At 52.1% G+C, this 13095-nt stretch overlaps 1 protein-coding gene across 6 annotated transcripts in view; it reads right to left on the reverse strand.

Moving 5' to 3' along the window:
- Positions 1-13095, reverse strand: part of MAF1 (MAF1 homolog, negative regulator of RNA polymerase III) — a 100207-nt gene that overhangs the window by 18147 nt on the left and 68965 nt on the right. For all 6 annotated transcript variants that reach the window (XM_029592341.1, XM_029592346.1, XM_029592344.1 and 3 more), the window contains 2 exons: positions 12597-12718; positions 5312-5431 (listed from right to left, as the gene is read on the reverse strand). In XM_029592341.1, coding sequence (XP_029448201.1) covers positions 5312-5431; positions 12597-12718 — 242 coding nt within the window. The remainder of the gene's footprint in view (positions 1-5311; positions 5432-12596; positions 12719-13095) is intronic.

A 13095-nucleotide genomic window follows, 5' to 3' on the forward strand; every position in this document is an offset into this window, starting at 1 on the left:
CACCCAAAAAAGGGATCGAGGAATGGGTCGACTGAACTTCATTGTGTGGCAGGCTTAGGAGTGGAGCGCAGGGACTGGCTCTCGTGAAAGGAGCGACGCCCAGGAAAGGGCTGCGATCAAGATTGAGACCGAGAAAAATAACTCCTGGAGGAGCCACCTCGTCCGCGGGAAGTATACTTCCTCTGTCCCTGGAAATGAGGTCAGGAGGGTGTAAAGGAGTGTGATTGTTTCGGATGGTCCTCCGGAAGTTTATGAACCTTATTTTCCCCCAAGGAATCAATAAGCTTCTCAAGGTCCTCTCCAAAGAGCAACTTACTTATGAAGGGCAACGTGCCTAGCCGTGCCTTTGAGAACAGGTCGGCCGACCAATTGGGCAACCAGACAAGTCGTCTAGCGGATACCGAGACTATCGCCTTCGCTTGGACACGGAGGAGGTCGTAGAGCGCATCAGTCCCATAGGCGATGACGGCTTCCAGATGTTCAGCCTGCTCTGCCTCTGCAGACGGGAGGTCCTGGGTGCCGAGTAATTGTTGAACCCACCTGAGATCTGCCCGCTGCATGAGACTGCTGCAGATAGTCGCTCAGACCCCCAGAGCCAGGACTTCAAAAATACGTTTCATATGGGCCTCAAGCTTGCGGTCCTGTCCATCCTTCAAAGCCGTTGATTCCACCACAGGGATAGTGGTGTGCTTGTTGACCGCAGAGACCGAGGAGTCCACAGTGGGAATTTTCAACATATCTAAGCATTCCTCCGGGAGGGGGTAGAGCTTATCCATAGCCCGCCCCACCCGGAGTCCCACTTCGGGAGCCTTACTGATCTTCCCCTCACCAGAGGAAGGAGAGCCTGCAGCGCCAGCTGCACGGCTCTGGTCTCTAACTGGTTGATTGACCACGAGGATTCCTGCCCCAACCATTGGTCCTGCACTGATCGGTCCTGACCGACTGCTCCCCAATTGGAGAGACTGGCATCCGTGGTTATCACCATCCAAGTCGGAATCTCCAAGTTCACCCCCCTGCGCAGCTTGTCTGGGAGGAGCCACCAAGAGAGGCTGGAGCGTGCAGCCTCTGTGAGAGGAAGCGGTAGCTGAAACTGCTCTAAGATCAGGTCCCAAAGGGATAGTAAAGCTGACTGTAGAGGTCTCATATGAGCAAAGGCCCATGGAACCAGCTCCAAGGTGGAAGTCGCTGACCTGAGGACCTGCAAGCAATCCCAGATCCTGGGCAAACGCTTGTCCAACAGTGCACGAACATGATATTGCAACTTGGCGATCCGTTCCTCGATGAGGCAAACCTTGCCCAACTGTGTGTCGAAAAGTGTTGCCAGGAACTCTAAGGTCTGGGTGGGGACAAAAGTGGCTCTTGGCCAGACTGACTATCCACCCCAAGGACCTCAGGAGCTGGGGAGACTCGATCCACCACTGTCCAACAGAGGGATTCTGACTTTGCTCAAATCGGCCAGTCGTCCAAGTAAGGATGAACAAGATGCCCTCCTTCCGGAGCACTGCAGGCACCACAACCATCACCTTCGTACAGGTACTGGGCGCTGTCGCTGGCCCGAACGGCAGGGTGCAAAACTCTGTTAAATCCAGCAAGGCTAGGAATTCCCCTTTGTGGTTTGAAGCAATCATGGAACGGACAGTTTCCATGCGGAACTGAGGGACCCTGAGAGTCTCGTTCACCTTCAAGTCGAGTATGCGCTGGAACTTGCCTTCCTTCTTGGGTATTATGAAGTAAATTGAGTAGCGACCTTCCCCTCGTTCTTCCCAGGGCACTGGCACAATGGCTCCTAGCTTGCTGAGGCATCGAATGGTGTCTCGCACTGCTATCCTTTTTTTTTTCCTCTCGTACGAGCACCGGGAGACCAGAAAACGATCCCCGAAGGGCCAAGCAAATTCTAAAGGTAGCCTTGTTTTAACATGTTTAGGACCCGCTGGTCTGTCATGACTTTGGTCCATTCCTAGTAAAAGAGAGCCAGCCGGCCCTCTATTTCTCAAAGACAGGAGTGAACTGGCCCCGCTTCATTGGGAAGATTTGGCTCCACCCATTCCCTGGGAGAAACCGTCTTTGCCAGAACGTCCACCGCGAAAGGACCAGCCCCAGGACTGCTGCCTGCCGAGACCTACCTTGAGGAGGATCCAGATTATCTGGATGCTCGAAAACTCCGATTTCCTCGGAAACGGGACCAAGAGAGGAAGGAGCTCCTCGCTTTGGGCTTATCTTATGGCAACTTGTGGACCTTGTTTTCCCCCAGAGATTTAATCATGTCCTCCAAGTCCTTGCCAAAGGGCAACCTGCCCTTAAATGGCAAGGAACCCAGCTGTACCTTGGAAGAAACGTCCGCCGACCAGTTTCTCAGCCAAAGGAGTCTGCGAACGGAGACAGCTGATATCATAGACCTGGTCGAAGTTCTAAGCAGATCTGCACTATAGGCCACCACAGCTTCTAGCCACTTAGCCTACAGGGCCTCAGAGTCAGACAAGGACTTGTCTGTCTGTAACTGCTGCACCCAACGAAGACCTACTCTCAACATAAAACTGCTGCACATGGCAGCCCTCACACCCAGAGCCGAGACCTCGAAGACCTTCTTGAGATGACTTCCAACTTCCTATTTTGGAGATCCTTAAGAGCACTAGTGCTGGTCACCAGAATGGTCTTCTTCTTGGTAACCACTGACACCGCAGCAACCACCTTGGGAATGTTAAGAAGGTCAAGAGCCTCTTCCGGCAGTTGATATAATTTGTCCATTTCCCTGCTGACCTTCAGGCCCATATCTATCGACATATGGAATGGAAGGGAACTAGTTGGACCATGAAGACCCACCAAAACTGGATCCATGGCACCCAGCGCAGTGCCCTCTTGAGGGGCCTCAATGCCCAGCTCCTCGAGAAAGGTGGGGATAAGAGGGGCCAATTCCTCCTTACGGAATAAGTGGACCACCCTAGGGTCATCATCCTCTACTATTGGAGCCCCCAACAATGGTTGATCTGGACCCTGGACAACCGTATCAGGGTTTACTCCCTGAGGGTCCACCCTCTAGGGATCATCCGGCACAGAGGCCTCAGAGGAAGAATCCCCCATGGGCTGAGATGTTGAGGTCCTCAGGGGCTGCCTGGATCTGGCACCCTGGATCCCCACCTTCCCCAGTACCCTGGGCTTTTTCAGGGCCAAGACCCCCTCCTTTCCAGGAGCCCTGTGGGTCTTGGCAGACTTGGGAAGGGTTCCCTTATCCAGTGCCTTTTTGCTACCTTCCTGGCTTTAAAAGCCTTATTTATTTATTATTTATTTATTTATTAACTTTTATTTACCGACATTCGTGAAGCACATCATGCCGGTTTACAATGAACTCAAGGAGGAAAATTACAATAAAACAATAAAACAATAGAGCAATAAAACAAGGGAGGAGAGTGGGGAAGGAGGATAAGGAGGGGTGGGAGAGGGAGGGGATAAAGGAATAATACAAAATCAGAGGAAAAAAGAGGAGGAGTCTGAGCCCCTCCCCCCACCAGGGCCCTCATGTCCCTGGCGATTTCGCCCCCCCAGAGGCTCCTGCCTGCGGGGACAAGGGGGGAGGGAAATCCCCCTCAGCGGCCTGCACAGGAGTTGTGAAGGTGGCCAAAAAGGCTTCCTTTCCCGCACTGAGTGGGAACGATTCCCCCGAAGCCTGCTGCGCCGGAGCGAACCTCCCAGGCTCCCGGCGAGATTTCAACTGTGCCCCTGATGTGCCCTCCCCCCGCACCGGGGAGGCACCGGGGACAAAGGCTGCCGCGCAAGAGCCGTGCACATCACCACACGCATTACAGGCCACCCCACGCGGCATCAGGGCAGACCAGAGATGCACTGTACCCCCGAAGGACAGAAAGCAGCGGCGGGGGAGCAGGGAGAGAGCCAACCGCGCTGGAGAAAGGTCAAAGTGGTAGCAGCGCGGAGAGCCTACCTTCCGTCCTGTTATTATTTTTATTTTAACAAAACTTTAAATAATCAGCACAAACCAGGCTCTCTGTAGGCTCTCTCCGGGTCCCCCCCTCCTGGGTGAGTGAACCAGGCTCCCCGCTATCACCCCGGCCGCTGCCAGACCGGGTGAGCTTGCAGGGTCTCCGACCCTCTGCTGAGCTGCCTCAAATACCAGGGGGGTGGTCCCACCAGGACCTGACTACACCCTGGGGGGCCATAGAGTCTTCTCCTATGGTTTGCATTTTTTCTTTCCCTTTTCCTCCAGACTGCAGGATTTTGCACCTCCAGCATCTGCTGGAGAAAGAGAAACACTGAGGGACTACAGGTGGCACCCTCGAGATACAGGGCAGTGTCAGTCAAAAACGCCTCTGTCTCCATCTGCTGGAGAGGAGGCAAAACCCAGGAATCTGGCCGTACAGGGAACCCAGGCTTTACCCTTTCAATCAAGCATGTTTAACTCTGCACTATAGGAGGGTCTCTCCTCTCCTCTGGGGAACACATATGTACCGCAGGTCCTTAATTCTGATTTCCCTGGCTTTGGGTGCTATCTGACCTTTCTGAGCTGGCTGCTGGCACGCACTCCAGACCTGGACACAGTATTCCAGGTGCAGTCTGACCTATGGCTTGCTCAGAGGCATTAGCCCCTCCTTTTCTCCGATTCTAATATAGTAAACAGTGGTAGCTGAAGACCAAGCTGGCCCATCTTATTTGCCTCTTCCAGTCTGGGTAAGTATAGGTATAACCTGCGCAGTCCCCACATATTAACAATTCTAATGCAAGCACCATCCTGCTGTCAGTGTAGCTCCTTTAAAAACGGTTTGAACAAGTTCCTGGAGGAAAAGCCCATTAATCAGAAAGCCACATCTTATCCCTGGGATAAGCAGCCTGGAATCTCTCCACCCCTTGCGATCCTGCCAGGTGCTTGTGACTTGGATTGGAAACAGGATGCTGGGCTTGATGGACCCTTGCTCTGACCCAGTACGGTAAAGTCTTACATTCTTATACGGATGTTGCTCTGTTCACTGCTTGCTACAGTATTTCTGATATAAGCAGTATAAAAAAAAAACCTAAAAGTAAATATAATGTTATAATTTCCCACTTCTGTAGGGCAGGTGGAAAACTCTGTTGGGAAACATCTCAAATGCTCTGTGCTTGGCTTTCAGATGCACGAGGGGATTCCTGTGCAGCCAGCACAGTCTCGTCTCGGTCTACAGTGGAGAGAGGTCAGAAAGGCAAACACTCAGTCCCATCCTGATATTAGCAAGCGTAACGCAGGCACTCACTCTGCGCCCGGGCGCCCTCTCCCTAGCAGGATCTCAGCATGCAAAGGATGTAGGGGGAAGGGGGCACCTGCCCTGACCTGATAGAGCGGCAGGTGAAGAAGACAATCCGCTTCAGCTTCTTGTTATAGAAGAAGTAGTTAAAGGACCACAGGCTGCCCTCCTCTCCGAAGGGATCCGAATCCAGGTCAGGGTTGTAGCTGCAAAATACACAGGAGAGATCACAGTGAGACCCACTGTAACCCAGACTGACAGAGTCAGTGACACACGGGGACCCTGAGGGATTATAACTGCAGAGGTCACAGGAGAGATCACAGTGAGACCCACTGTAACCCAGACTGACAGAGTCAGTGACACACGGGGACCCTGAGGGATTATAACTGCAGAGGTCACAGGAGAGATCACAGTGAGACAGTCACATGGTTCTCCAGTCTAACAGAATTACTGACATAGTGGTACACATAGTGTTGATCAGGTACCCAGAATTAACATTTCAATGGCTAATAACAGAAACCATATTTCTCCTTCCCAACAACCCCAAAAGTTATTGATCAATAATGTATCTAGCTAGGGTGCACAAGCTGTTACTGGCAAAGCTGCAGACAGAGTATAGGATTACATAAGAGCTGAATAACATCATGGCGACAGAACGAAGGGCAGGAAAGCAGGAGCCCAGGGAAGCAAGGATCCGATGCTGCTGAATGAAGCCATCATGACCAGCTGCAAGAAAGGCTGAGACCTCAGTGTAGCATGGCGAGACTGTAACCGATACTGTGGGATAATAAACGGCCTTGAAATGTCCCCAGTGAAGCATAACAGATTGCCCGAAGCTCCAGGAAGTTTATTTGACATTGGGCTTCGGAGGCGGTCCAGAGACCCTGCATTGTGGATACCATTCATATGAGTCCCCCAACCCCGAGGGGAATCATCGGTGGCGAGAACCACCTGAGGCGGAACAACTTGGAAGGGGAGCCCCTTTCCAAATTGGAAAGATCTTCCCACCATGAAAGACACACTTGCAGAGGGTCCATGACTGCAACGCAAGTTTAGAGGTCCTGGGAGGCCTATCGCCATTGGGACCGTAAGGTCCATTGGGCCATCCACATGCACAGGCGGGCAAGAGCGATCACATGGATGGAAGCTGCCATGTGGCCTAGCAGGCAAAGGAGAAGATGGGTGGACATCTGCCGGCTGTCCTGTACAAGGACGGACAGCGAGGCAAGGGCAAGAGCTCTTGCTTACGCTATATCTAATCTGGCCGCTATGAAGTGCAGCTGGGGAGGGGGAGAGAGATGAGACTTGGGGTAGTTGATAACAAACCCTAAAGACTGTAGTGTGTGCACTGTTAGGGCCAACGCACTCAAGGCCCCTGCGCTGGAATCACTTTTGACCAACTAGTCGTCAAGGTATGGGAAGACATGTACTGACTGACGCCTGAGAAAGGCGGCCACCACCACTAGGCACTTGGTGAATATGCAGAGGACAGAACCTAGCCCGAAGGGCAGCACTTCGTACTGATAGTAGGCCTTCCCCACCACGAAGCGGAGGTACTTCTGGTGGCCGGGGAAGATAGCTATGAGAGCGTAAGCCTCTGAAATTGAGGGAGCAAACCAGTCTCCTCTTCCGAGGAGTGGGATCAACATGCTCAGAGAGACCATCTTGAACTTTTCTCTTGCGAGAAACTTGTTCAACACCCTGAGGTCGAGGATGGGGTGCAAGCCGCCATTCTTCTTCGGAATGAGGAAATACCTCGAATAGAACCCTCGGCCTTGTTGACGGCGAGGGACAGGTTCTACTGAGCCCGCCACAAGGAGGATGGAGAGTTCCATCTGAAATATGATCAGCTGAGCAGACGAACCTCACAATGGACATGGAGGAGAGGACACTGGGAGCTAACAGTACCCCTGATGGATGACAGAAAGGGCCCAGCGGACCAATGTGATCGCTTCCCAGCAATGGGTGAAACCCAGGAGCCTGCTTCCGACTGGGGGATCCGACGTCAGGGGTACGGTCAACTGACTTCTGCTCCCTCGCCGCCAGTCAAAAGCCCGTAGCTCGGGCTTACTCGGACACTGGCTGGGGTCTAGGCTGTTGGTGAAGGCGGCCACTGGAGCTGGTACGAAGCATGTGAGCCCTGGAGGCCAGAGGATAGTATTTCCTCTGCCTGTAAAAGGGCTTCCGGGATCCTGGCCTAGAGGACTTCCTGGCTGAGGACGGGGGGGGGTCAGAGGCACTAGCGGACAGCTGTTGAAGGGTGTTGTGATGGTCCTTCAATTGCACTACTGCATCCCAGACTTTGTCCCCGAAAAGATTTTCACCTGTGCAGGAGAGATCGGCTAGCCTGTCTTGGACTTCTGGCTGGAGGTCAAAGCTTTGACCATTCTTCTGGCGTTGATGCCCACTGCAGCTACGCAGGCCGCTATCTCGAAGACATCATAGGTGGACTGCACCTCATGCTTTCCAGCCTCGAGACCCAGCAGGACAATGGCTGAGAGGGACTCCTGCTGTTGCTGGGGCAGGCCTTCTGTGAAGTCCTGGAACTGTTTCACAGATTGCGGTTACACTGGGTCATATATAGTTAATAGGCAGTTATACGGGCCACCAGCATGGCACCTTGGAAGAGAGTGAGAGAGAGAGAGAGAGAGAGTGAGAGAGTGAGAGAATGAGAGAGTGAGAGTGTGAGTGAGTGAGTGTGTGTGTGTGTGTGTGTGTCTGTGTGTACAGGAGTGCCGGGCCTTTTTCAGGGCAGACTCCACAACCACCGACTGGTGGGGAAGGTGCCGCTTCTCAAACGGCCTGTTGCACCAAGTAGGTGGCATCAGCCTTTCTATTGACGGGGGAGAAAGAAATAGGGTGCTCTCACATACAGAGGAGGAAGTCCTTGAAGAAGTCGTGGATAGGAACCGCCACGATCACCTTAGGCGTGATGACAAACTGGAGCACTTCCAGCATCTTGTATCGCACATCCTCCTCCGTAAGCAGCTGAAAGGGAAAGGCTTCATCCATGGCTCTCACAAACCCCGCGAAGGACAAGTCCTTGTGGGGGTAACCAGTGCTGCTCCGCAGGCAGGGAGGATTCCAAGATGAATAAACAGAGGGCGATTCCGTGGAGTCATTGCCCCAAAGGTCGTAAAGCCCTTCCTTCTCACTGGGACCAGCATGCCGTGGGCGAGGTCCATGAGGGGTATCGGTCCTGGGCTCCAATGGCTTTGGAGGCCTCCAAGGCATTGTGGGAATCAATGGTTCCCCTAGCACGAGAGGCTGGAAGGACCCGGCAATGGCTCGTGGAACCGTGGCCTAGGGAACACGGTACCAGCTGCATCCTCGGAGGAGGAGGAAAACCTGAGAAAAGGGATCGCTCCGATGGTGGGCATCGGTGGCCGCTGGGGAACCAAGGGTCCCAAAGGCACCAGTTGCATCGGAAGGGTGCCTAGGAGGATGTCCAGATGCTCCAGCAGGGGTGCTAGCATTGATTGTGGAGGCTCAGGCACCGGTATGGGGGCCAGTGGCACCAGCAGCTCAACGCTCTGGAGAGCTTTAAGCATTGCCGATTGCACTCTGCGGTCTAACTCCTCCTGAAAGTCCGGAGTGGCCAGGACTGATGGAGGGGGATGAGACGTCACCGGTTCTTCCTCGGGTCTCTGAGGCGGCACAGTGCCCAGCACCGATGTCGGTGGGGAACACCCAGGATTACTGGGAGCATCGGAGGATGGGGCCTCTGATGACCGATGATGTTTCAGCAGCAGTCCGGCAGCCGCCGGTGTGGCCCAGGAACTGGAGCTGTGCGTAGATGGCGACCAGTGGGGATGCTTGCAGGATCTCCCTCTGTGCTCGGCCCGGTCTTTCTCCGGCGTCAAGGACGCAGAAGATCTTGATGTCTGGGAGAGCAGTGAAATCACCGAGGATCTATCGCCATTCTCGTAATCCTTGGAAGCACCGGCGAGAGGAACAGCAAGGGGAAGGGTAGCAAGGGGCTCCCCGCGACCTCTCGGCGTCAATGGAGCCAACACAGGAGTAGGAGTGGATTTTTGGGCCCCGAAAAGTTTCCCCATCTTATCGAGGCACACCGACCCACACAGACAACACCCACGGATGTCGTGCGAGACTCCCAGGCAGAGGATGCAAACCTCATGCGGATCCGTGATGGACATGGTCCAAGGGCACAGACAAAAACCGGTTGATGCTATGAAAAAATACCCGGCATGCGGTTGGTGAGGCAAGAAATTTGGAATTGACTGCAAAGTTGGAAAAAGGTAAGAAAAACAATCTACCATACCGAGGAGGTACAGACAGTGAAGGGGGACCTGACGAGGAAATTGGGTTAAACCCTAAAATTATCGAGGAAAAACAAGAAAATTGAGAGCTCCACAAACCGCGAGGCAACTGCACCACGGAAAAGAAGAGACTGAAGGGGAGCCTCACGTGGATGCGCGGACAGCAGCAGGCCAGGCTTGCTCAATGTGCTGGTCAAAGTTTCTAGAAACTTTGACAAAAGTTTTCCGTGCTGGGCTCCTGCTTGTCCTAGGAGAAACAGATTATACATCTACAGCTGCTAACAGAGTTGCTTATGTACAACATGTGTCCTCCAAGGACAGCAGGATGGTAGTCCTCACACATGGGTGACATCATCAGATGGAGCCCTGGTCTGAAACTTTGATGTCAAAGATTCCAGAACTCTCAAACATGTCCTACTGAGCATGTGCAGTTGTGGTCATCACCCTGTCCCCTAGGTAGAGTCCCTCATGACATAGCTCATACATGGAGAAACCAATTCCCAGGGGAGGTGGATGGGTTTCATGAGGACTAACATCCTGCTGTCCCTTTGAGAATACCTGTTAAGGTAAGCAACTCTATTTTCTCCGAGGACAAGCAGGATGGCAGTTCTCACACATGGGTGACTCCCAAGCTACAGATTGTCCGAGCAGGACAAAGCGGAAAACCGCACCATGTTGAAAGCACCACCACAGTTGGGTTCTACAAAGAAAACCATAGAAAAGACTGATACACAAAACCCCAATGCGTAGCAGGGGGGTGATGCGAGTGCCAGCAAGAAACATACTCCATGTCATGGAAAATATTAAGCAAGATTTCGGATCAGTAAACCCTGACAACAGCAGCAGGTCTAGAACCTTCTGGATACAGGAAAAAGTCTAGAGTTGTAAACAAGAGAAGGACTCTTGGACAAAGATCGCATAGTTTATTTCAGTGTTACAAGACAATTCAAAAATCAACTTGGGCCCGAGAGCTCCCCAGAAAGAAGCTGCAGTCCACTGACATCCGAAAAACAGAATGCCTCTGCAGAAGCGTGGCTGATAGGCACAATGGGCAGAAAACCTCAAGCAACGCTTGGAAGAATAATTAGCAACAACAACAGGGTCTGTGACAGACCCTACGAGCCAAAGCACCAGACATAGCCGACCACACAGGACAGCATCAAGAGTTCCAGGGGATGAAAGGCAATGCCTGAATGGGACTGCTAGCTGAAACCCCCGAGCAGGGAGATAAGTTAGGCCTGAACTCTGTCTATTTAAAGGATAGTTCAGGTGAGCAGGAAGACCCTTTGGGCAACCTAGTGAAGTGAGAAAAGCTAAAGGCAGTACTGACCAGAACTTGATGAAAAAATAGGGAAAAAGTGGTGTATCTTTCCCTGCAGGTATACACTAAGGTACAACATGAATGCCCTTAGCTTTTCTTCCCCTCCCCTCGCCATTCCAACTGGAATTCGGAAGGAGCGAAGAACACAAGGAGGCAGACCATCCCTGCAAGGGTAAGAATAAGTCGCTAGATTGTATATCTCAACCCCAAGCAAATAACTTACTGCCGATTCCAGTAGGGAGTTATCCCCCAAGATAGAGCCCTCAGCCTGCTTGGAACAGCTGAAACAGAGAGCGAAACCCCCAGGGAAGAAATCCAGAAACACTCCACTAAGAGACAGGAAGCCAGGCTGCCAAAAATGCAAACCCATGTAGAGTAGGATTTCTTGAAAAAACAAAAAGGAGCAAGAGAAACTGCACTCCAAATATTAAATATCCACACAACCAAGGAGATGCAACAAAATTAGCAAGGTCCAAACGTAAATCAATTTATAGAGAGAAAGTATTGCAAATTTTATTTTTCACATTCAAATCGGCAACTCCAATGCTCATCTGTCAAAAATATACAGTTCTCGATAGGGTCCCCCAACATGGACCCCGTGTTTCGCCGAAAGGCTGCATCAGGAGGGACACTAATTGATGAGAATTTCAACAACTGAAATGTAAATACAGAAAATCAATCTCAAGGAGCAAAAGGAGCAAAAAATGAAATGGTCTACCTTAAAGAACTACGCCGATAAAACATACCTTATACACAGAGTTACATTTAAACAGTTGACAAGGCAAGGAGAGTGGACAGCAAGGACAGACACAAACATTTAAAGGGAGTACAGTTTTGGCGCGAAGGAACGGACCAATGAAAGAGCCACAGCTCAAGACGGCATCAGCCAATCATGGAGTTAGTAATGTCAAACAACAGGTGCACAGTAAAAATGCAGAAAAGCAGCAAATCAAAGCTTAAACATTAAATAAAATATCGCCATTCTATTTCGTTATTTAAGCCCATGGGGGCAAGACAGTCTAGTCTGTGGATCCATTTCTGCTCCCTGCGAATCAACATCTAGGAAAAATTGCCACCCCAAGACGGGAGAGGTAACACGTCAATCACAAAGAACTTAAGGTCGGCTTCAGAGAGAGAGACTAAAGGAGCTGTTTCACAACCAGTTCTTATGCCTGATCGATGTTCAATGATCCGTGTACGGACCGGGTGGGTGGTTTTACCTACATATAGTTTGGAACATAGGCAGGTAATTACATAGATCACTAGCTCGGACTGACATGTGGAGGAGAAATTCAGCTGAAACTCTGCATGGGAGAGCGGATGTTCAAATGTAACCATAGGCGAAACACGGGGACAGACTGAACAGTGTCCGCATGGCTGGTGACCAGAAAGTCACTGAGATGTGAATGAACCAAAATATCCCTGAGGCTTCTACCCCGACAAAAAGAAAATCTAAGGGGACAGTCAAAAATCTTGTGCCAATGGCTGACTGACCAATGGCAGCTTATAATAGCGGTAATGTCACGTACGTGAGTTGAAAAGGGCAGAATACAGTTTATACATCCGTAAATAGAAGATCACGATTAGCGTAAAGGGCGCGTTTAAATGCTCTACGGAGGACACGCTGAGGGCACCCTCTCTCCCTAAACCTTAACAACATCTGCTTAGCTTGGTTGGCGATATTTTATTTAATGTTTATAGGCTTTGATTTGCTGCTTTTCTGCATTTTTACTGCCCTGTGACAGCGGGTGAGGAGGGGAGGGGTCTCACCTGTAAATGTCACATTCGGAAAGGCAGATCTCTTCATCTACAGCATTCCACAGGTGGGGCTTGAGAGCGCTGAAGTCATCCCCCATGGTAGAGAACAGGCTGCAGTTCACAGCATTAACCACCTGCAAGAGAAGGAAAGCGGCCACAAGTGAGCAGGAGGAGCAGAAAGACGAGCGAGAAGCAACCAGCAAGTGGGGAGAGGCAGGAAAGTGGGCAGGCACCCACCAGTGAGCAGGGAGGGCCAGGAAGGGGGACAGGTGGCCACCAGTGAGCAGGGAGGGCCAGGAAGGGGGACAGGTGGCCGCCAGTGAGCAGGGAGGGCCAGGAAGGGGGACAGGTGGCCGCCAGCGAGCAGGAAGGGCCAGGAAGGGGGACAGGTGGCCGCCAGCGAGCAGGGAGGGCCAGGAAGGGGGACAGGTGGCCGCCAGCGAGCAGGGAGGGCCAGGAAGGGGGACAGGTGGCCGCCAGCGAGCAGGGAGGGCCAGGAAGGGGGACAGGT

The sequence above is a fragment of the Rhinatrema bivittatum genome, chromosome 2 (genome assembly GCF_901001135.1).
Source record: "Rhinatrema bivittatum chromosome 2, aRhiBiv1.1, whole genome shotgun sequence".
NCBI classification, from domain to species: domain Eukaryota; kingdom Metazoa; phylum Chordata; class Amphibia; order Gymnophiona; family Rhinatrematidae; genus Rhinatrema; species Rhinatrema bivittatum.